The following is a 21505-nucleotide window of genomic DNA, read 5'->3' on the forward strand; positions in this document are numbered from 1 at the left end:
AGGTATCCATTTCAAAACCACACTGGGCCTTAATCACATTTTGGTTGCTTTGACAAGGTGCATTATTACAGTTTCACCCATTCCATTTCCCAACTGATCATTGGATAGAATTTGACAAGTGAGAACATGTTTGTATTTATCCTATATTGATTGGCCTGTTAAGATTAGTAGGTGAGCAAGTCGATACGGACACCATGTCCTGTCACTGATCATAGTGGTCCAAATATGCAAGGCAGTCAAAACAGCAACCTTTTTTAAAACTTCATATTGGATTCTTCTGCCCTCTTCCTTAAATGTAATCACCAATTCCTAACATTGACATTTCCACATCATGTTTTAAAATCAAAAGAGGCCTGAACGATGATGACCTACTGTAAAGAAATTGAGACCCGGACTCTAGTTGATACTTCCGAATTCTAAAGGATTTCATTCAAGCTTTTTCAACAAGTGGAGCAAAAATACAAGAAGTTATTCATGAAAGGTCTTTCAGGAGGTTCGTCCCAGGTTGCATTGGATCATTGTGTTTTACGCTCAATTAACGCACCTCAAATGCACCCGTGGGCCTTTCTAACTATGTTTGAACTAAAAGTTATTGATTTTCTTTGAGAGCTTACTATCGCACTGCGATAGTATCTCACTTACTATCCAATGCGACGGAACGTATAGTGACCTTCTTTGGATTGTGGTACTAGGGAAGCTTTACGAACGTCCTTATGTAGTAGGTCCGTACGTACAATACCTATAGCCTATGTAGAATAAGAGATTGATTGGATTCCTCCGTCTTGAAGTTGAAAAGAATGTTGGTGTGTTGTATTTCAAGAAAATCATTCATGGCTCTTCTTAAGGAAACAATCAAGGTGAACTGGGTTATAAAACTTACAACAATTTTTGGGTTGATGGGTGTGGGGAGTTGGTTGTTTTGGTAAGTGAGATAATGGGTGGGGTCGGGCATGATTGGATCTGCAGCCAGCGTCGGCATCATGAACTTAGGCCAATCATTTCATGTTATTGGGGGACAAAAAATGAGCTCAATGGTCTTTGATGATCAGCTAGTTAGTTAGTTCCTCTTCTTGTGTGTACGTATGTGTGAGTTTCTTGTAGTACACGGACTGACGATCGTGACGACAGTTAACGATGGCAAGCAGGACCAAGACGGCGACGACGACGACGACGACGAAGTTGATGATTCACCTTTGTTTCCACACACACAAACTCTCACACGGAGGACTGAAGGAGGCCAGAGCTTCTTGATGAACCAACAACAACATCACGACAAACGATTGTTGTTGAGTGGGAGGCCTCATTTGTTTCCTTTCAAGGACATGGTCTCGGCGATGCCCCACCAAATGGCAATTATGTCGTCGGTGATTAACGTTTTCATTTTTTTTCTTCTTATGTATAAAATATTTACACATCACAAACAGTTTTCTTGTAATATAAACTATGAAGGTTGCCGTTGTTGCCTGACCGTTTCTTTCGTCACTTTCATCAGCAGCAACAAAGAGAACAACGCAAAGTGGAACATAACATTTGTGAAGTGCTCTCCGTTTGATTCCCCCAGTTGGGTGGATTTTCCCCCGCGGTTTTCCCCCGTCGATCGACTCTCAAATTTCCATAGGGATAAAGCTGCCTTGTCACGACATGAGAACTAGTAAGTAGTACAGTAAATGAGATGCACCTTCACTCCGCTCACTCCGTGGAGGAAGTGGTCTTGGTGTTGGAGCTGGTGTTGGCTTTGGTGGAGGTGATGAGGATGAGGTTCTATCCTGACGACAACAACGACGACGGTGATGACGACGACGACGTACACAATGATGATGACCACGAAGACGAAGAAGACGACGACTGAGATGGCGTTCTTGATGCTGACGGAGGGAAGAACACCAAGACCAAGATGGTGGCGGTTTTGGCCTTGGTGGTGTTCATGACGATAAGGAAGAGAAGGTAAAGAAGAAGAGCTTCTAGGGGAATGGTTCCTGGTCAGGTCAAATCAAATAAGCCAGTAGATTAACTCGCCGAAACGAGAACTTTTATAGATGGGCGGTTCAAGGAATCGAGCGAAAATAAGAGCATAATAGTTATGCAAGGATCGAAGCCAGAAGTCCATGATGTAGAAGTATAGGGATATCTTTGGTCTGGGAGGAAGGATCGAAGTTGAATCCTTGTGGGTTTCCTTTTATTTGGGGTAGGTCGAATTCATTCAAGCAAAAACCCGCGATTTGGAGTGCATGAATGAAAACTGAAGACGTGAGATTGAATAGCAGGGCATTCCTGCGACCTAATCTCGGAAGTGCGGTCATGGCTCGAAAGTAACGGTGAATCGCAGTTGTACTGTTTTCAACTGCTTGCCACATGGCGAAAAAGAATATGCGGAGGAGGATAGTCTGTTCTATTCATGGTGCGAATTTTGGAATGTGTTTCGCAAATGTCATTCATTCATTCTGCCATGGGTTTCTTCTCGTCGTCACGTTCCGTCTCGATCTCTTGGGTTCCCGCAGTTCCGTCTTCAATTTGACCGCGATCTTAATCGCCTTTCCTTTTTCTCTCCGGCCGTTGGGGCTTCGCTGGCGCGTCTTCCGTCATTCTCCTTCGAACGGCAAACGTCAGCGTCAAGTGCCGGTAACCAATCAACCGCAACCCCCGAGCCGAAAAAGAGGAGATCGGAGTTGAGGTTAACGCTGGGATTGATTTCTTCCCAAATGTGTTGGAATTTAGAGGGTTGTTGTTCACCAACTATTGATCTCATTTGATTCAGCACCATGTTGCAATTCGCATTCTGAAGAAGGAGCGCTCTTTCATATTGATTTTAGATTACGTCTGCAGCCATTGTCATGGATGGTTGGTACATAGTTCTCTCCTCAGTCTGTAGCAGATTTCAGGCAGTTCGGTCGGATTAGAGACAACACCACAAACAAATATCACAGTGATTTCCCGAAGCATTTACGTATCAGATCATCAACGTCTTGACATCTCTTTCTTCGTCTTCCTGGGTTGTTATTGTTGTAGTAGTAGTAGTTGTTGATTATGATGATGATGATGATGATGATGATGATGATGATGATGATGATGATGATAATAATGTTGAAGTTGGTGATGGTGATGGTGAGCGTTGAAGACGGAACATGGGAAAAGTAGTTTTTTTTTATCATAGTAGGAATTGTTGTTGTTTGTGGTGTTGCTACTACTGGGTCTTAGAGGTGGTGTTCAAAATTTCGAATCTTCTTGACGGAGCTGTCTGGTGTGATCCTCGATTGGTTCGAGTCTGTGTAGAATATACTTTGGACACATGGTGTCCATGACGACGGGTTGGGGATGACTTCGGTTGTTTTCTGGTTCTTCTTTTTTTTTCTTTTACTACTACATGTGGGCCATGGACATTTGAGGATGGCTCATGTGATCTGATCCCACGGATGGATGACCCGGATGGTGATGACCGGGCGGGGGAGGTCCGACCGCCGCCGCCATGGCTTGGTAGTGGCCTGCGTACATTGATTGTATCCTAGACTGGGCGTTGGGATCGCCCGCAGCCGCGGCGGCCGCATCTCCAGGGAGATACATGGAAATCATGCGATTGAGATCCGTTTGTTGATGTGGTACATGATTGGGATGCTCCCCGGATCCAGCGGGGGGAGTCACCTCCCGTTTCACGTAAGCACCTGGCGACTCTGAGGGCATGGACACACCGGCATCTGACTTGACAGAACCAGGGCTGTGTTGTTGCTGTTGGCCGGGACTAAGGTTGCCTCCGTGCATGGAACCATACGGAGAGCCATCAGGCACCATTGTGCTTCCCGATCCACCCGTTGGGTTGGAGCCGCCATACATGGCCGAGTAAGCACCGTTCACATAGGACGATGCCACATTGGAGCCCGAGGTATACATGCCCGCCGCGGCCGCCATGCTATCGTATCGGCCATATCCAGCGTACGGGGACTGACTGTACATGCTTGGGTCGTACCCATGATACCCGTTGGGCATGTACCCGTTCATGGAGCTGTACATATCTCTCGCCGCCACTGCACTTGACTGAGAGTTAGCTCGGGAAGGATCTCCGGGTATTAATCCGCCAGTAAGCGGGTATTTTTCTTTCTTCATTAACGTTTTGGTCTTTCGTCTCGGCCTGCAAGAGAAAAATGAAGTGGTCTCATTTCTCAAGTGCTTTCAATCGCTGAAACGTCATGGAAATAATTGAAGCAATTACCACAATCGAGCAACACAGGAGTGAGGGAAAAGTATGAAATGGCCAGAGCACGCCAAGCATGAGCAACAACCAACAAATTGCTAGGTAATTAATGTGTGTTAATTGCTGCTAATGGCAACACGCACAAAAGCGAGCGAACTAGTAATAGGAGTGTTGTGGTACGAGTAGTAGAGGTAGTAATGGCAGTCGTAGTAAAAACAACGTAGGAACGTGGCTCTTGGAACGGTAAAGCTGGTGAGTGGTTTGAGGGTCCAAAGAACATAAGCAGTGAGTGTCCGGAATAAGTAGGAAATTAAACACCAAGAATGTTAATGACTCCATTGGGTTAAAAACGCAAACAAGCAACTAAGCCATGGACCAGTGCCAGATAAGACAACGAACGAACGTAAGCCTTGGTAAGTATCCGTCTCAGCATAATCATATTGATCATTAGCAATATCATCATTAGTCTCATGCCCCCAAGGAAACAAATGGTTAAATCAAGAGAGCGAAGGTGTCCAAGAAATTTTAGTTGGCAATGTTGGTAATACTATTAATGATCTGTCCCTTGTCCCTTGCATCATGTTGTCATCATCACCACCGCCAGATTCAATTTGACGCCGATGTGATCCTAGATTGAGAGTGACGAGGGACGATCGTGCTAATTAGTTTGTCAAAGCAAGCAATTCCCAACTTGATCAAGCAGAGTAAGGACTTTCGAAACCTTCTAGACTCTGGGCTCGGATCAAAGGTGAACAAGACAATTTCAGACTGCAAACACACAAGTCTGAACATAATGGCTATTGATTACTACTATAAAACTGAATGCACAGGTTGTTCCAATTACAAGGTTTGCGGTTGACGCACATTCAAAGTGAAAGACTTGAAAGTGTACCAAAACTGGATAAAGAACTGAACGTCTCTGTCCAGACTTTCAAAATTCAGTTTGGTCCGAGCCCAGGTAAAATGGGAGCATTAGGCTCTCAAATACCGAATGTCAGGTGTCTAGTCTATTTCAAAGGCAAATCCGTTTGGAAAAATTGAATTTGGCGAAGGAGGGAGGTTTCCCAACTTACATTCAGATTTGTCTCCTAATGAAAGAAAACGAACTTTCCGCAATCTCTCAGCTTGAAGGGCAAAAGAAAATCGAATTGGTGGGTGCTACTGTTGGTGCTAATCAATGCTCCTCAATGCTCACATTTAAGCTACCTAACTGAAAGCCCGCATTTGGGCAGAAAAATGATTTGCCTGGACTTGCAGTCGCCATCTTAGTCGTGCCTTTCATCCAAGTGCTTGACGCTAGTTCAAAGATCTTGGCCTTCGCCACAAGGGCATTGTACACGGGTCAACTCCCTGGCCAATGGCCGTCGCAAATTGAGATGAGGACCCCTTGATGGCGGCTGGCCGACTAACCGGGTGACTGCTCAGTACGGGGCGAAATCCGAAATAACGAAAATTGATTGCTATTACTGTTGCTGTTGTGGTAATTCTAGAAAGTTTCGAAAGTGTTAGTGCGCAACTCCGTAGTAAAAACAAACCTGTACTTGTAATCAGGGTGTTCCTTCATGTGGAGGGCACGTAGTCGTTTGGCCTCGTCAATGAAAGGTCTCTTCTCACTTTCTGACAAAGTCTTCCATTCCGTTCCAAGACGCTTGGAGATTTCCGAATTGTGCATCTTAGGATTTTCTTGAGCCATCTTCCGCCTCTGCCCACGACTCCACACCATGAAAGCATTCATAGGTCGCTTCACACGATCCGGGTTGTTCTTGTCGTCTTGAGCCTTGGATCCCAGTCCTTTGATGTTGTTGTTATGGGAAGGGGTGGGCGATGGACCGCCCGAACCGCTGGACAGAGTGGGCGAATTTTGAGGCAACTGGGTTTGGTGATGAGAAAGGGTGGATTTGGTATAGTCTGTGGGCGAATGTGAAGCTGGAGGTATATGATGGCTGTAGTTCCCATATCCGGCCATAGCAGCGGCCGAATATAGGGAAGAGGTGTGGGAGGGGTGAGAGACCAGCGATCCCAAGGAGGTCAACGTGCCCGATGGACCCATCGGACCCGAGCCGTACTTGGGATATTCCCCTTTCAGGTCAGGGGAGGACTCCATGGCAAGCATGCCACCTGGGCTATGTTGCCCCCCACCACTGGTTGGCACATTGTGATAGCCGATGGTGGGCCCGTAGTCCGGGTAGTCATAGGTATCTCGTATTGCCGTCAGTTTGGCGGTTAAACGGAGACGGGTCCTTGAGAGAAAAGATTCAGAAACGAAGCACCCAAAGGATGTTGATGATGGAGGGACGATGAACGACTTTGCAGCACTTCAACTTTTTTGTTCGTGTCCTGAGCACTCGAAGACAAGAAAACCGAAGCAACGATGAATCGTAAACGGCAAATAATAATAATAATATCAATAATGCTAGTATTAATTGGTAGATCACTGATACTACGATTCTCACTGTCTCTTTTTGTGGTAAGCAATTTTGGCCTCATGTGCTTGAAAAGGGCCAAATCACTGACTGCGGGATACGCTGTTCTTCGACACGGACTTGGCCATCCTTGCACCAAATCCAGGGCCGATCGCGATTCACAGAGTAATCCAGCCAGCTACCCACCAAGCAAGCAAGCAAGCAAGCTCGCAAGCAGGCAAGCTCACAAGCTAGCAGGCAACCAATTCAACAAGCCAGCCTGTTCCGAGAGAGAGGGTAGCCTCGTGGTTGCTTTTCGCTCGCACCACTTTCCCGCCTTTTGCGCTGAATCGGTCTAGCTGAGAAATCAACGGAAAATCACCGCGCAAGCGCCCCATCATCGAGGAGCGCCGGGCGCGGAGACGGTCTTAGCGAACTTATCTATCCGCCAGTGCTTGGAAGATTTCCCAGTTTGGTGCTCCACAATATGCCCGGGTAGGTCAGAACTTGAGGGAACAGCTCGCGCTCTTTCTCAATCTCCTTGTTCAAGGCAGAGCCGATGCTTCATCCCACCTCTCTGCCTGGGGATCAAAATTGGATCCCAACGGGCTTTGTCCACCTTCCTTCCTTTTGGTTTCCATTGAGGGAGATTCTTGAGCATGCCCTACAATCTTCTACTTCTTTTACAGCAACTACCATCGCTGCTGCAACTACTACTCCTGCTACTACTACGACCACTTATACTACTAGAGCCTCTGTTCTCACAACTCCCACCCCAACAACAACTACAGCAACCACTGCGGAGCTTTCAGAGTCTCTCGACGTTTGGACGAGGCTTGGCAGTAGTCAGACCCCCCTCCGCCCAGAAATATGAGCCCCAACCATGAAGTAGCCGAGGAGCTGCTGGCTGACGGCTTGGTTGCTGGTTCTCTCCCAAGGAGAAGAACTCCTCATCTACTATGTAGAGGCCGAGCAAACACACGTATTTCGTATGTGCTAGTAGTGTGTGCTGTGGTGGCAGGCACCTCCATCTATCTACGGCCCACTTTGTCAAGGAGGACTTGCTTTGCTCAAGCCATTGACCAATGGGAGGAAAGTTGCCTCCAGAAGACGTGGTCGTCGACGCCATTCAGAGGCCATTCAAGACGGACAGCATTCTACTCCCAACTCTCATGCCACTCACACTCAAACCAAACGCACACTCAGTTACTCAGCCAAGGCATATCTAATGTTTCTCCTCGTCTCTTCATCCCTCAGACCTTCGGAGTTGGTAGAGCCGGTGTACGTATTGGAGTTTGTCTGCAGGTCCGCAATTCCGCAATTCCTCGGCCGTCCAAGCTCTCATGTGAATGTGGGCTCCTCACGGATTGCCTTTTGTCGTCAGCCCATTGTCGGCTCCCATCATGGCCGATAGATTCGTATAAGATGGGGCTGGGAGGCTCTCAACGGCGATCCAATCTTCATCTCACCCGCTAGATTGCCATGGCCCAGTTCTTGTCTCGGCTAAGAAGCCGTTCGAGCGAAGACGGAGCTCGGGGAAAAGCGGGAAATCGGAGAGAGACGAACCGACAGACTGACTGACTGACTGAATTTCCGGTTGCAGCATTCAAACTTTAGTTCTTCGTTCCGAGCATACCAACTAAAGTACTACCAACTAAACTGAATAGGGTATGGCAGTCATAGGAATACCCCTTTTTCTTGAAATGTTGACATGCATCCCAAGCGGTTTATTTGGGTGTCAAAACAAGCTCCGTTCCGATTCAAAGGTTATGGTTATGGTTGTGACCAAGGTTAAGACGACGATCCGATCTACTTTGAACCTTAATAAGAACGCTCCCGAGTGTTTGAAAGGAAGGGCAAACAGGCCAACGAGGAGTTGAAAAATATTGGAGGTTGTAAAATTGGTGAATTGCTTTTGGCCAGCTTCGAGCACAAAGCCACCACTTCTACCCCTACCACCACTATTTCTTCTTGCCACATCAATTTAGGCTTACGGGTTGGTTACCTTTTTTCCAATCCTGCAGTATGCGGAGAGCAACTTAAATCTGCATGTATTGCGGGGCCACCAATTCGACACAATGCACATCCCAAATAGAGGATAGGGTAGTAGTTACTCCTATACTACGTTTGTGTTGGAATGGACGCTTTTGCCAGACTGCCTTTTTTGGGTGGGCTAGACACTCATAAATCGTAAATTATTTGGCGAGAATAAACCACCCTCTGAACTTTGAAAAGGCATCGTTGCCTTTTGTTGCTGTTGTTCCCTGACGTCATGGCTAGGGCTCGTTTTTTCTTCCTCTAGTGTTTTAGATCCAAATCCAGGGTGGAAAGAAGAAAAACGAAAGATGATTCAGCAGTTTCGGGCATTGCACGAGATGATGACAATCAACTATTGGATTGGCTTTCCCAAGTGACACTCATATTTACAACGACAAGACGACAAGACGCAACATTTTTTGCCCTCATCTCCTCTTCTGCTTCTCTGGAGCTTGTAATGATTGTCATTAGAAGATAACTTTGATGTCACATTTCAACTTGGTTTTTCAAATGAAGGACCGAAATGAATCTTGGACCAGTCACCATCATACTTTATTTTAGTACAGTGTTCACAACTTGTGTTGCACAGATTCATACAAAGTAATTCAAATTATGACGACATTTTGGTGTTCTTTCATTATATTGTTCAATAGTTATGTATGCGTCGTTTCATTCAATTATTGGGTATTTTTATCCACAAAGTGACTACGATTGTGTTGGTGGAGCTTCTTTGGTAACCGCGTGGCCATCGAACTTTCAACTGCTGTATATCTAGAGGTTTTATGATTACCCCCGCTATTATCAGTCCGATTAAACGTATCAACCTGAACGAACAACGACGTGCTCGTACGTATGTACTATGTATGCATCTCTCCGAAAGAGCTAGTGGCTCATTCCCTGGCCTCGTAATGGGCATACATAAGATCCCAATCAAAGGAAAGTCTGAAATGGCCCCTCCTACTGCTGGCTGCTTCTCGAGTTAGCTATGTAGTAGCTCCTTCTTCTTTTCCGATCTGTGTTTCTCTATCCTCAAATGGAAAACTCGATGAGCGGCGCTTTCCAATGATAGTATGAACGGACCCGAAGAAGGCTTCCCTTTTCATTCAAGATCGTACAAGGGTAGATGACGTACTTGGAATCTCGACCGTGTATTCTCTCCAATGAACGCGGTATGGTAGCACTAGCAGTTTCGATCCGTATGGCAGAAGTGAAGTAGATCGAGAAGCTGCTCTATTCTTTCCGTCCTGCCTTTCATTGAGTCGCTCTCTTTGGGTTGCTCTGGATCTCCTTGATGTCCTCGGTTTGGTTGAAAGTTAGAAGTTGGAACGGGAATTGATTCTTGCGCTATATAGGGTGTCGTGGGGGAAGAAACCCCGGATCAAGGGGAATAATATGCTGATGGCCACATACTGCATGGGTGCCACATAAGAACATGATGATGACTGGAAGAGAACGAGATCAAATGGGGGGACCCAGGGATGTTGTCTGGGGTCGCAAAAAGGAAAAGGAGGACCAACGAGGTTGCTTCCTTGCTAGTACTCTTCCGGAACATGAGCCAATATTCACTTTGATTGACGGCTACGCGTGCACTCACAACGCAAGTTTATCTCCAACAGTTCATTTCATTTCTGACTTCTATCGTACTCGCCATACGACGTATCACTATGCAGGAGTCGTCAGTGAGCGGGATCTGCATTGCATCGTGCCAGAAATAGGGAATGTGTAGAAGAGAGAAAGAGTGACAGAGTGGGGAACACGAGAAGAAGCAAAACTGGGAACAGTAACAGCAAGGCTGAGACACTCACTCTCTGAAGAAGTCAGGGGCAAGAACCAATATTTCTTTTCCCACATCGGGACAAAATTTAGAGGGATAGAAGAGTATCAATTTCCCTCCACGAGTCTGTATGGACCCAAAGTAGTTGAGACGGAAACGTGTGAAATACCCGCCACGTACGGGAGCCCGAAAGTACTTCTAGACGTCGGAGAGCAAACTCGAAAATGAAATCGTGAATAGAAATGTAAGACATATTATTTGAGCTCGATGGTTTATGTGGGCCAGGATCGAAAAAAGGGGGGAGGGAAAAGACGATGAACACGACCAAACCAGCCAGTTACCAACACCAATAGCATCCCCACCAACGACCATGCGGTTCTTGGTTTTCATCTTCAATCTTTGGATTCAATCTCACACGCTTATCAAACTCAAGCCTGAGTGAACATTGTAGTTCTGTTCTCCCCCCTCTTGTGTACGTATGATATGAGCTCCGAGTTGTTCGTATGTATGAGTACGTTCACTATCGGTTTAGTGCTCTACAGGGTCTACCTACTGCACAAGCCACAATTCACCGATGATACTCTATGTTCAGTGTGACGTTATGTAGTAGTACAAAGTCTGTGGTGCACTATGGATTGATTCTTTTTACTGCACGACGATCTATGAACGTACTGTAAGTTGGGGACTGGATAGTGAACCAATCTTAAGGCTTTGGGGGTGAAGTAAAATCTCCTGCCTGTGTGCCGGTGAATGACTGGTCTATGAGGGAGAGAACGAGTAAGGCGAGGGGGTGATGATCATGACGATCATGATGCTGACGTCGACTAGGATGAGGATGAGATCAACTTGGTTCGTGGTTGAGAACTATGGGGAAGATTGGGGGATTGGGGAGGAGAGTTTTTGGCCAGAGAGAACGAGAGACACCCACCCATAGGGTGGACATGCACGTACTACAAACGTACGGCACATCATTCCAGAATGGCAAAAAAGAAGAAGAGGAAGAGGAAGAAGAGGGGTAGGTATTGGTGGGAGCGTCGATCAAAAGTGCCCATGACAATGAAAATGCCCTCCCGTGCATCCAAGGAGAAAAATCAGGGCGCTGGCTTGCATCAAGACACTTTTTTTCTTGTGACAAGATCGATCCGTGTAGGAATGAGTCACGNCTACAGGGTCTACCTACTGCACAAGCCACAATTCACCGATGATACTCTATGTTCAGTGTGACGTTATGTAGTAGTACAAAGTCTGTGGTGCACGATCAAAAGTGCCCATGACAATGAAAATGCCCTCCCGTGCATCCAAGGAGAAAAATCAGGGCGCTGGCTTGCATCAAGACACTTTTTTTTCTTGTGACAAGATCGATCCGTGTAGGAATGAGTCACGATTAAACCTGGACCCACGGTTGTCCCCTTGAATGGAGCAAAGTCGAAATTGTTGTACGGTAATCCTGCAATGTCTTCGTGGGTAGATTTAAGTTTTGATTGAACCTTCAAGACCTTTGGTCATGTGAGCGGCCTTACTCAGTTATGGTCGAGGGTTAGATGCCCTGAGGGAGGGGAACTGCGGTTGAATGGTTTGCAACCCATTTGCTGGCTCAGAACGACCACATGAATAAAGCATATACTGCACAGACTACGGTAATGCCGGAAGTGGCACCAAAAGCTAAATCCTTCGCGGGAAATTGGAACATTGTCCACTCTGAGCTTCGGAGCGTCAGAGCTTCACTCGGTGCGTTCTTGCACGAGTATATATGTGCATATACTGTTCTTGTACGAGAGACAGCACATACGTAGTACGAAGAAGTAAGTACTGCACTATAAGTATGCTCCATGTATACGAACGAACGTCATGTGAGTAGAGTGAGTATGGGCAGTAATAGCGGAATGTAAGTAGCTCTAGGGAGTCCGTCATGGTCCTGATGGGCCGTTCGTTCCTTGTTCCTTCGCTGGAGGTCTTCTCGTCTCTTGGTTCTTTGAAAGACCGACGACCCAATGGTATTGGTGGCCCTAGTGGTAGATGGCTGTAAGCAATTCCAAGAGAGAAAGATTGAGTGAGACCACTACCACCACCACTACGTACCATCCCCCGAAGCCACGGACCCCAGTGTGGAAATAAATTCCGACTGCTTAATTCTATTCAGAAATCTGGCCCCAGCTCCTGTTTCTCGGGGATGGCAAGGAGGTCTCCTGGGCTTCTGGCAAAACATGAGCATGCGTTCTCTCGAGTGGCCTCGAAAGAGAATTTTAAGAGTTTCAATTAATGTGGACGGATGGTGGACGGACGGCTTTCAAAAAGATGGAATATTTTATTAGTGTGCGAATGTTCCCCAACTAGCTCATTTCAATTCTCTCGCACGGTCGTCCAGCAGGCTTCCGGCCAAGTCGGAAAAAGGGGAAAATGAATTTTCCCATCCTCTCCCTGGAACTTGGCACCTCCGCAATCTTGATCGTCAATGAGATGCAAAGGTTGACCGAGATTGTGTGTTTCCACTTTCCCGAGCTTTTAACAGAAGAATCAGAACTCGACGTACTTTTGGAAAGTGGATAAATCAAGTAGGGTTAACGAATGCTCATTGGATTGGGCCAAAGAAGACCACACGCGTTTCCTCGAGTCTTTCTCAGTCTTGACTCTGACGTGCTCCCCCTAGGGAAACTCGAAAGAGACTTGAATTGATTTTTGAATAACTCCTTCATTGCTCTTGTCTGTTTTCAACCGAGAAAAATCCAGGGTAAAAAAGTAAAGTTGGGGGCATGTCAGACTTTGACAAGACAGCTCGTGGAACAATATGTGGCATGGACCCACGATGGGGACAAGACATGTCGGCAAGAAAGCAAGGAAGCGAGGAGGCTTGAAGGGGCCAAAAATCAAGTGAAGACTGATGATCCGTGCACATTGTCGTCCTCGTCGTCATCCTGATTCTCGTCTTGGCCCCAGAAACGAGATGTCTTTGGACTGGGATGGAGGAGAAGCAAAATGCAAGACCGTGAACGACGAATATGTTCCCCCAGCTTTTGATCCACCGCCAACTCCATGACCTTCGGTGCATTCCCCGGGGACCTCAAGGTAACAGGCTTCTACGAGTACATATACTAAGTGTACTGCAACAATTCAACAATTCGTGTAAACAGGCCATCTCTTAGTAGCTATGATTTGATCAAGCCCCATCACATTCATATCGGGTTGGAAAATTGAATCTGCAGTAGGTGTCATCTTAAATCCGAATGGCTTTCAGTTCGAGCAGGAACATTTACTCACACGTGTGTTTTTCTCCTCACTGGCTTAGGCAGGGCTCCACGACTAACTTAGTTGGCTTCGTCGATCTGAATTGGCTTGACGAGTCTTTACAAAACTGGAGTGATGGATTGGATTAGACTTTGACGCATCCAATAATGAATCTCCCGCATTTCCTATAGGCAATAACGTAATTGAGAGAGCCACAGAAGACTAGGGAAAACGAACCCACACATGATGATGTCGGTCTTGTTGTTGGGGGAGGTGGCGGCGGTGGTGGTGGTGATGATGATGATGATGACGGGAAATTTCCCAATAGCGTAGGCTAGAACTTAGGAAAGTTCAATAAGTTCACTCCACAGTGTGACAAGCAAATCAAAAAACGCCCTTTTCGCAGTCCTCTTGGTCTGTCTTATTCCATGGAATGGACCTATAAATCAGGATATATCATCGTATTTACGCCAATCAAGCACTCTGAAAATATATTCTAACAGGTTGAAATGCTTTGAATTTTTCTGCTGAGGAAAGCTGTTGTCCTCAAATACTCTGTACCCAGTTCTCTGAGATGAGAAGAAATACGATGCAATTTTGTTGTTGTCCAAACTTAGCTATGCGAGCAGACGGCTGTGAAAAGTGTAAAGACAAAAAGCATGTCCATTGATTACGTGGTCCCAAGAGTGCGTATTGAAGTAAATATTAGTGAGCAGATCGTCGGACGAGAGACATAGCCCGAGTCTCCCAGGCTGTCTGGTTGATTCGTTCATTCGTTCGTTCGTTCGTTGGTTGGTTGGTTGGTTCCGTGGTTCGTTCGAGTCCAATGGCCCGGTGTCGATCCTCATTGAGCCTGCAAGATGAATGAGCATGGAGGTGTTTCTGGATCAGCGGGAGGCTTATTGGAATGAGGTGTGATGATGATGATGATGGAAGTAGTCCTGCCATTGGCATGGGTGAACGCTGCTCTGGCTGAGGAGAGAGAGAACTGTCCCATGCTCGCTTGAACGACAACTAACCAACTAAGACCATCCATCGGATCGGACCCCCACCCCTGCCCACCGAGGAGACCATGATGAGAATGGGGCAACCCCCATGGAAAACTCATGAATGAATGGCTTCTGTTTACTCGAACAAAATGCCGTCTTCGGACATTTATTTTACCTTGGAGTCGAAAGAGAGAAGAAAAAACTGACCGTGAACCCGTATGATAAACGGAGTCTTTCAAATTCAGAAGTCAAACACAAAGAACATTTCCAAGAGTATATACAGCATTCCCCGAACTTTTTCGAGGGGCAATTCCACCAAGCCTCTCCCATGTGCTATTCGTATTGAGCTAGGTTGCAAGAGAGTGAGTGAGTGAGTGTGATAATACTCGGATATCGTGATACTCCCTTGATCAAACGACATGGTTAGGACAATGTTCCGCACATAGGAGTGGTGACTTCTAATTCACAAAGCAGCATGGGGCCTCGCAAGACACCGGACACACCCACATACCATATCAACCCATCCGATGCAACCACGTATGGGGTAACTCGTAAGTAGTGCTAAGCTCTGCTGAGTTATTGCCGCCTTGCCACCATCGCATACCACCCAGGAGAACCAGAAAACCAAGAGAACGAGGAGAACCCGGGCTTGAGCGCCCGCAACTACTCCTTTAAAGAGATCTCCTGTTGACCTCAAAAACAAGCGGGGAGTGAAAATGAGTTGGTCACGTATGTGGTGGCCTGCATCTCCGACAGAGGGTCGATCGGGTCGCCCTTTTTTTCTTCCACTTTCATTGCTCCGTCTTCTTCGTCGTTTTTTTTTTCTTCTTTCTTTCTTACTCTCTCTCACTCTCACTCACTCACTCACTCACTCGCTCTCTATCTATCTATCTTACAGAGTTTGGCATTAACCCAGGGTTCCAGGAAATTATGGCGCATATCATCATGGCTCATCATGCACTGCGTAAAATCAGAGGGGGAATCGAGGGCTGCCTTCTTTTTAGCGCGGAGTGATAAATGATTTTGACACCCTTGGAACCATGAATATTTCTCCTCTCTTTAGCTTGGTGGGGCTGGCATTGATTGAGTCCTTCTTGGTGTTCAAAGCTCTTGAATTTAGTACAACATAACTTCACCCGTGTCCAATTGTGTTCCACCGGAACCAAGTGCCAACTGCCACTGCCCACTTGTCGACTGCTCATTGTTGATGTTGCTGTTGTTGTTGTTGTTTTAGCCAGTGCCGCGTCTGTCGTCGTTGCTGTTGTTGTCATCATCATCGTCGAAAATGAACTCGATAGTTCAACCCACAAAAAGCCCTCTGGATATGGGGCACTGCATGTGATTCGGTGCTCCGGACGATCGACATGGTGGTGCCTTTTAACGCGCGGAACGAATAGTGTACGTAGTGGTACAGGACGGAAAGATCCAGTACGTGTTCCATAACACAAATCACTAGAGTTCCATTTGTTCATTCACCCTTGTTATCCGGAAGTGGCAAATGTGGGCTGGTTTCTTGATTCTTTTTTATTTTGTTCTCTTTATCCGAGTCTGGATGGAGTATCAACATAATTATGTCCGGGGAAAATCAATTGTGTCAAATGGAACATTAATGAATCATCGGGGAAATTGCTCTGGATTTCCTCATCAGTGGAAGTTTTCCTTGGCTTTTGGTGTCAAAAGTAATGAATTAGTTTCCGAAGGAGAGCACCCTCATCAACATCACTAACAACCACTGGATTCACAGACAAATAGCCAGTAGATGACTAATGTACGTAGTGATGAAGCGAATGCGATTCTCATATGCATAGCAATATTTTCCTATTTATGGAAGGGAAGCTGATAAGAAAGTCAAAGCTCGAGTTAAAGTCGATGTAATTGGCCTTTGACAATTTACAGTCCCTGGCCAATGAACAAGCGAACCAAGGCCCCATTGCATAGTTTTTCCAGCCCTTCTCGGTCTTCGTTCTCTTTGGTTTGGTTATCGAATACAGGGCTCCGGAAAAGTGTTTCAGAATAGGAAAGAGAACAGTGTAGTGAAGAAATACTACTTTGAAGACGAGGAGAGCCACGAAGTCGGTCGACCAACAACCAACAGACGGCTGAGGCGAACGAAAGAACCAACGACGAGGGTTCATTAAGTAGCTATTCAGAATTAGGTTCCACTCCTAAAGATACTGCTACTGGTTCCACCACCACCACTGCTCCCCCCCTCTCTCTTGTACTACCCTTGCAATTCGGTAGTCCGTAGAGTTTGTGTCGTATGTAGTACGACGGACTACCGTATACCAGAGTACTGGATACGGACGTCGGCAACGAACGTATGTGGTGGGGGAAAAATAAAAAGAACCATGGCCGATGATGGCTCAAGCCTTACTTGATGAGAAATGTATAACAGAGCAAAAACACACCTTCACACACAAGACAGTCGGTTACAATGTTCGGAAATTGAGGGTCTTCGGTCCAATCAGTCTCGTTGTTGTCTTCTTGAATGCCTCAGCTGTAAATGTTATCAAGGCTCCATAATCAGAACATTCTTGTAATGATATTGAATAAACTCTATCCAGCCAGAGGGTCTTGAAATGAACCGAGTCCATTTCCCATAAGCTATCATCATCATCGTCGTCATCCGTCCACGTCCATACATTAGCTAACCTGGGTCAATCTGTTCAAAGAACGTGCCCCTGAATGTAAGAAGCAAATTAAGAATGTCACAAGTGGTGGGAATCTCAAGCCGAAGTAAGTATCGAACTTGAATTGAGAACCGGTAGTGGCTTGAAAGCCATGCTTCTGCAATTCTGTGTTGGTTGCCTAAGTTGCTTGGTTGCCCGCTTGCCTGCTTGGTTAGTCAGTCAGTCAGTCGTATTTGGGAAAAAAATTCTGTCACGGACTTGTGATTTTGAAAGGTGAACGATTTCCAGTCTCAAAGGATCATTTGCGACCGCCCAAACACGACAAAATTATGAACAGGTTTCCTCCCAGCTACCAAGTCAACCAACCAGCCCCTCAGCCAACCAGGCAGTCAGCGAGCCAGCAATCAACAATCAGCCATCGACCTAAGGTTCTCGCATGATGTTTGTGATCATGATGGCTATGGTATATTTCTTTGCTCCTCTCTTTCAGATGCGGGATGGTAATGTTGTCAGAGATGATTTTCCCCGAAAACACCATTGATGGTTGGTGACCACGTCAACGACCAAGGAATTGTTGTACCGTATTGTGGCGGTGTGCTCGCTCGTCTCTCCATCCATCCCGATACCAAATTGAAATCGAGCTCAATGATGGCAATCAAATGGCAATGATACACACATAAGCCTGACATTCAAAAACCATTAGCCAACCTTTCCTTGGGCCATTAAGAGCAAAGCAGCAACTCACAGCCCTCTGAATAGAGAAAGAGGACCATCCGACAACGACGACGTCGTGGTGGCTGTTGTTGGGTCGATTTTAGAGTGGTGGGTTAGGGGGAGCCTCGAAAATAAATTGATGTTACTCAAAGACAGGTTTCCCCTGCTCGACAAAAGTATAGCAGTGGCTAGTGCCACCATGCCACCCTGCCACTGCTACGTACCACTCTACTCGTGCTACCACTCCGTCTGCATAGAGAGGAAGAAGTCGACGACTGTCCTGCAGAGGTTCCCCCTAGATCCTTCTACGATCAAACTCATTTCTCCTGCATTAAATAAACAAGAAGTCGACTTCGCCTGTCAGGATAGTAGATTTACTGTACTGGTCCTAGAATATCTTTTACCATTATTAGCCTTCTCGGCGAATCATTAAGAGACGGGCAGGAGGAGTATAAAAAGCTCACTCTACTCGCTTAAGCGAGATTTTGGAACAGATTAATGAGAAGACCAGAAAGTGGGGAGAAACAACTCGAATGCTTTAAAAGAGGAGTGTGTACGTACAGTAGGCTGTACGTACTAAGGTATTCCATGAAAAGGAAATTCATTGAAAACGGCCATAAAGAAGAAGAAGAAGGTGTGCAAAAAGTTGTTCCGTAATCATTCTCAGAAATGATCTCTTCAGCCATCAAGGTTGAGCGATGTGAATCGGTAATCGTGATGCTCTGGAGGGCTGGTCTCTCACTCTCTGTCTGTCTCTCCCAGCCGCTTTTCGGCGGCCGCCCTCAGTGAAATGTCTTTTAATGTCGATTGTAATGAAAATGACATCATTTACCATGATCACTGACTATTCGTTGCTTTGCTTGGCTCTGTGTTAAGTGCAAGTTCCCTCATTCACACACATCACCGTGAGAGACCAGGATGATGAAGACGATCATCATCATCACCATCATGCTGCTCATGACCATCATCGTGGCTTCCATTAAAACCATCATTTGCTTTTCATCAAGAAACTTCTCAAATGATGGATATGTGTGCTGTGGACGTACTAACCTACTAGGTGCATTCTCTTAGTACGTACTGTACGGTTTGTCGTCCCAAGACGTATCAAGATGTATTACGTTCCCATCATGGTGACTTTCGTTCACAGGAGATGATCTGTCACCATAGCCAAAGATCAACGAGAAACGAAACACAATCAGACAGTCATCATCATCCGTCCGTCTGTCTTGGACTTCTGAATCTCGTGACACACTTGATTGGCTAAAGAAAGGCCCCACAAGCGTCTGATTTCTTAACTTAGAGGGCCTTCTAACACCAACACATCGGCACAGCTGTCAACGCAATGCCACTATTCCAAAATAGCCGTGGAATCATCCACGTACGATATATTCTGTCCACTATTTGATACCCGAACCATAGCTTGGGTGTTTGGTTCTCGTTCCTCGTTTCTTCCTTCGTTTCCCTGTCTATCTCGTGAGGATGGAGGCGGTTCTCGTGTGCCTGGTTGCTTGCCTAGCCAGAGAGCGATGGTTTCTGGCTGATCCAATTTGTCTCTGGCAGGAACACAATTGATAACCTGATGATGGAATCGCATGCGAAAGAATCATCAAATTACTGCTGCCCACGGAACCACCACCATCACCACCACGATCAAGGGCAGGGCACTCACTGTGTGTACTTCACTCACTTAGTAAGAAGTACAGTGTGTACCAATATGTACAACAGTACAGAAGTTTGCTTTACACCTTGACATCATCAGAGCAGGGAGAGAGGAAAAACGAGCACGTGAACGTGCGTGGTTGTAAATCTTGGTGTTAAGGATGTTCCAGGATACTAATTCTCTCCTGAATGTTCGGAAGTAATTTCCTCGTAGTTGCATTCCTCCAGCGACCAAGCTGAACAAGCTGACCAAGCTCAGATGATTTATTTATGATATGCTCCAAAGACCTCGGTATGAACTACGTGTACAATATGTACTTAGTTACCTCCTGGGGGTTCATTTACGATAAAGTGAAAGATTGGGTCTACATAAACGCCAAGGCTTTTACAATATGAGGCGATCGCATACATAGCAGGGAAAAACGGCCATTGATGTTCCATTTTTTCAAATAAATTTGAATACCAACAGAAAACGAACAATGGAGTGAAAGCATTGATTAAGGTCGTTAATGTGAAATGTTTCAAAGAAGTTTGAAATGTTAGGTATGATTTCCAATCTCACCATTAATCTCTTTCAAAGAATCTCTTTCAACGTTCGGGCTGGTAGTTTCTTGAATTAATAAATGAGCGCCCATTTTTAGCATAACTAGTCTGCATTCCATGTAGTCAGAATCATGAATATCATTTCTCTGATTGACTACACTAGAAAAAAATAGTTATCGTATGACTGACTGTTTGTCACAAGTTTGGCTCTGCACTTTCACAAATCCGTTCCATGAGAGACCAGATGTTCGGAACGAAATGGAACTAGATCTAGAGGTGAATAGAGAGAGACAACAAACGATTTGCCACACATTCATGTCCTTGAAAGAAATAATCTAGGGAGATGAAGAAAGTATGGGGCTATATCATCGTTCACTTTTCTTATTGCATCCCTAGAATTGAGTTTAGCATGAAGTTTGTGCATTTCCATATATGTGTTCCTAGAAGTGAGTGTTTTTAATCGTTGTTTCATCAATAGAAAAATCAGGTTCAATCCGTGTTTCATGCATCACATGAAAAAGAGGGAAAACATTCCCTCAGGCACCAAATGATCGCAAAGTGGTTGAAATGATTGATAAATGCCTGCCACCAATATACTGAATTGGGCCAGGCCCAAAGGTGGGTGGGTACTGAGTGTCCTTTGTGGCCTTTTCCAAAAACTTGGCGAGTTCCTAAGATTTTTATGAGCCCAATCTATCAGCTCCTCTTTGGGTTGCTTTCATGCACGTTTGTCAAATCTGTTATGACACTTTGGCCAAACTTGAACCCATTTTTCCCGTGGTGCGGCATTGAAATCCGCCGGCCGAGAAGGGGACCCTTTTTGTTCCACTCTCCCACTCTACATTATTTCTCATTCGGTCTCTTCTCCGTGGCGTGACTGACATTTTTTCCTGGGTCTGATCTACAGAAACTGCTGCGACGTCCGCGTTAGCAAAAACGGCCTTTCCGCATTCGCTCTCTGAAGCGCTGGTCACGTGACTCGGCCTCGACCAATGCTCGTCGTGGAATTAAAATCTTCGCCTTTTGTTTCTGCGCACTCGCCAAGACATCATCATTTCCCGAAGAGGACCCTTTTTTCCGTGTCGCCTCGCTCTCTGGCTCTTCATCCCTCCTTCGCCTCCTTTGGCTTCTTCTCCACTCCTTATGCCTTCTGCCCTCTCTCTCCCTTTGTTGGCCCGTCTCCGCGTCCGTCCGTCCGTCCGTCCGTCCGTTCCTTCCTCTTCTTCGTCGGCAGTGGCTCGAGCTTTTAGAGCGAGTGAGAACTGAGAAGCTGCTGCAGACCCACATCCACACATGAACGAAAGACAGCCAAATCAGCAGAAGGAGCTGCTTTAGGGGCAATCCTTAGTAGG

The 21505-nt window shown here is 46.0% G+C and overlaps 1 protein-coding gene across 2 annotated transcripts; it reads right to left on the reverse strand.

The window, feature by feature from the left end:
- Positions 1–788: 788 nt before the first annotated feature.
- LOC131879049 (transcription factor Sox-2-like) lies at positions 789–6725 on the reverse strand. Of its 2 annotated transcripts, none has more exons than XM_059225250.1 (2): positions 5725–6725; positions 789–4120 (listed from the first exon to the last, which is right to left on the reverse strand). In XM_059225250.1, exons 1-2 carry the CDS (start codon positions 6294–6296, stop codon positions 3358–3360), a joined length of 1335 nt encoding a protein of 444 aa, XP_059081233.1. In that variant the 5' UTR covers positions 6297–6725; the 3' UTR covers positions 789–3357. The 2 variants fall into 2 exon arrangements, with proteins under 2 accessions (XP_059081233.1, XP_059081231.1); XM_059225248.1 differs by having other exon boundaries at positions 5719–6724.
- Positions 6726–21505: the final 14780 nt, after the last annotated feature.

Source organism: Tigriopus californicus, chromosome 4 (assembly GCF_007210705.1).
Source record: "Tigriopus californicus strain San Diego chromosome 4, Tcal_SD_v2.1, whole genome shotgun sequence".
Taxonomy (NCBI): domain Eukaryota; kingdom Metazoa; phylum Arthropoda; class Copepoda; order Harpacticoida; family Harpacticidae; genus Tigriopus; species Tigriopus californicus.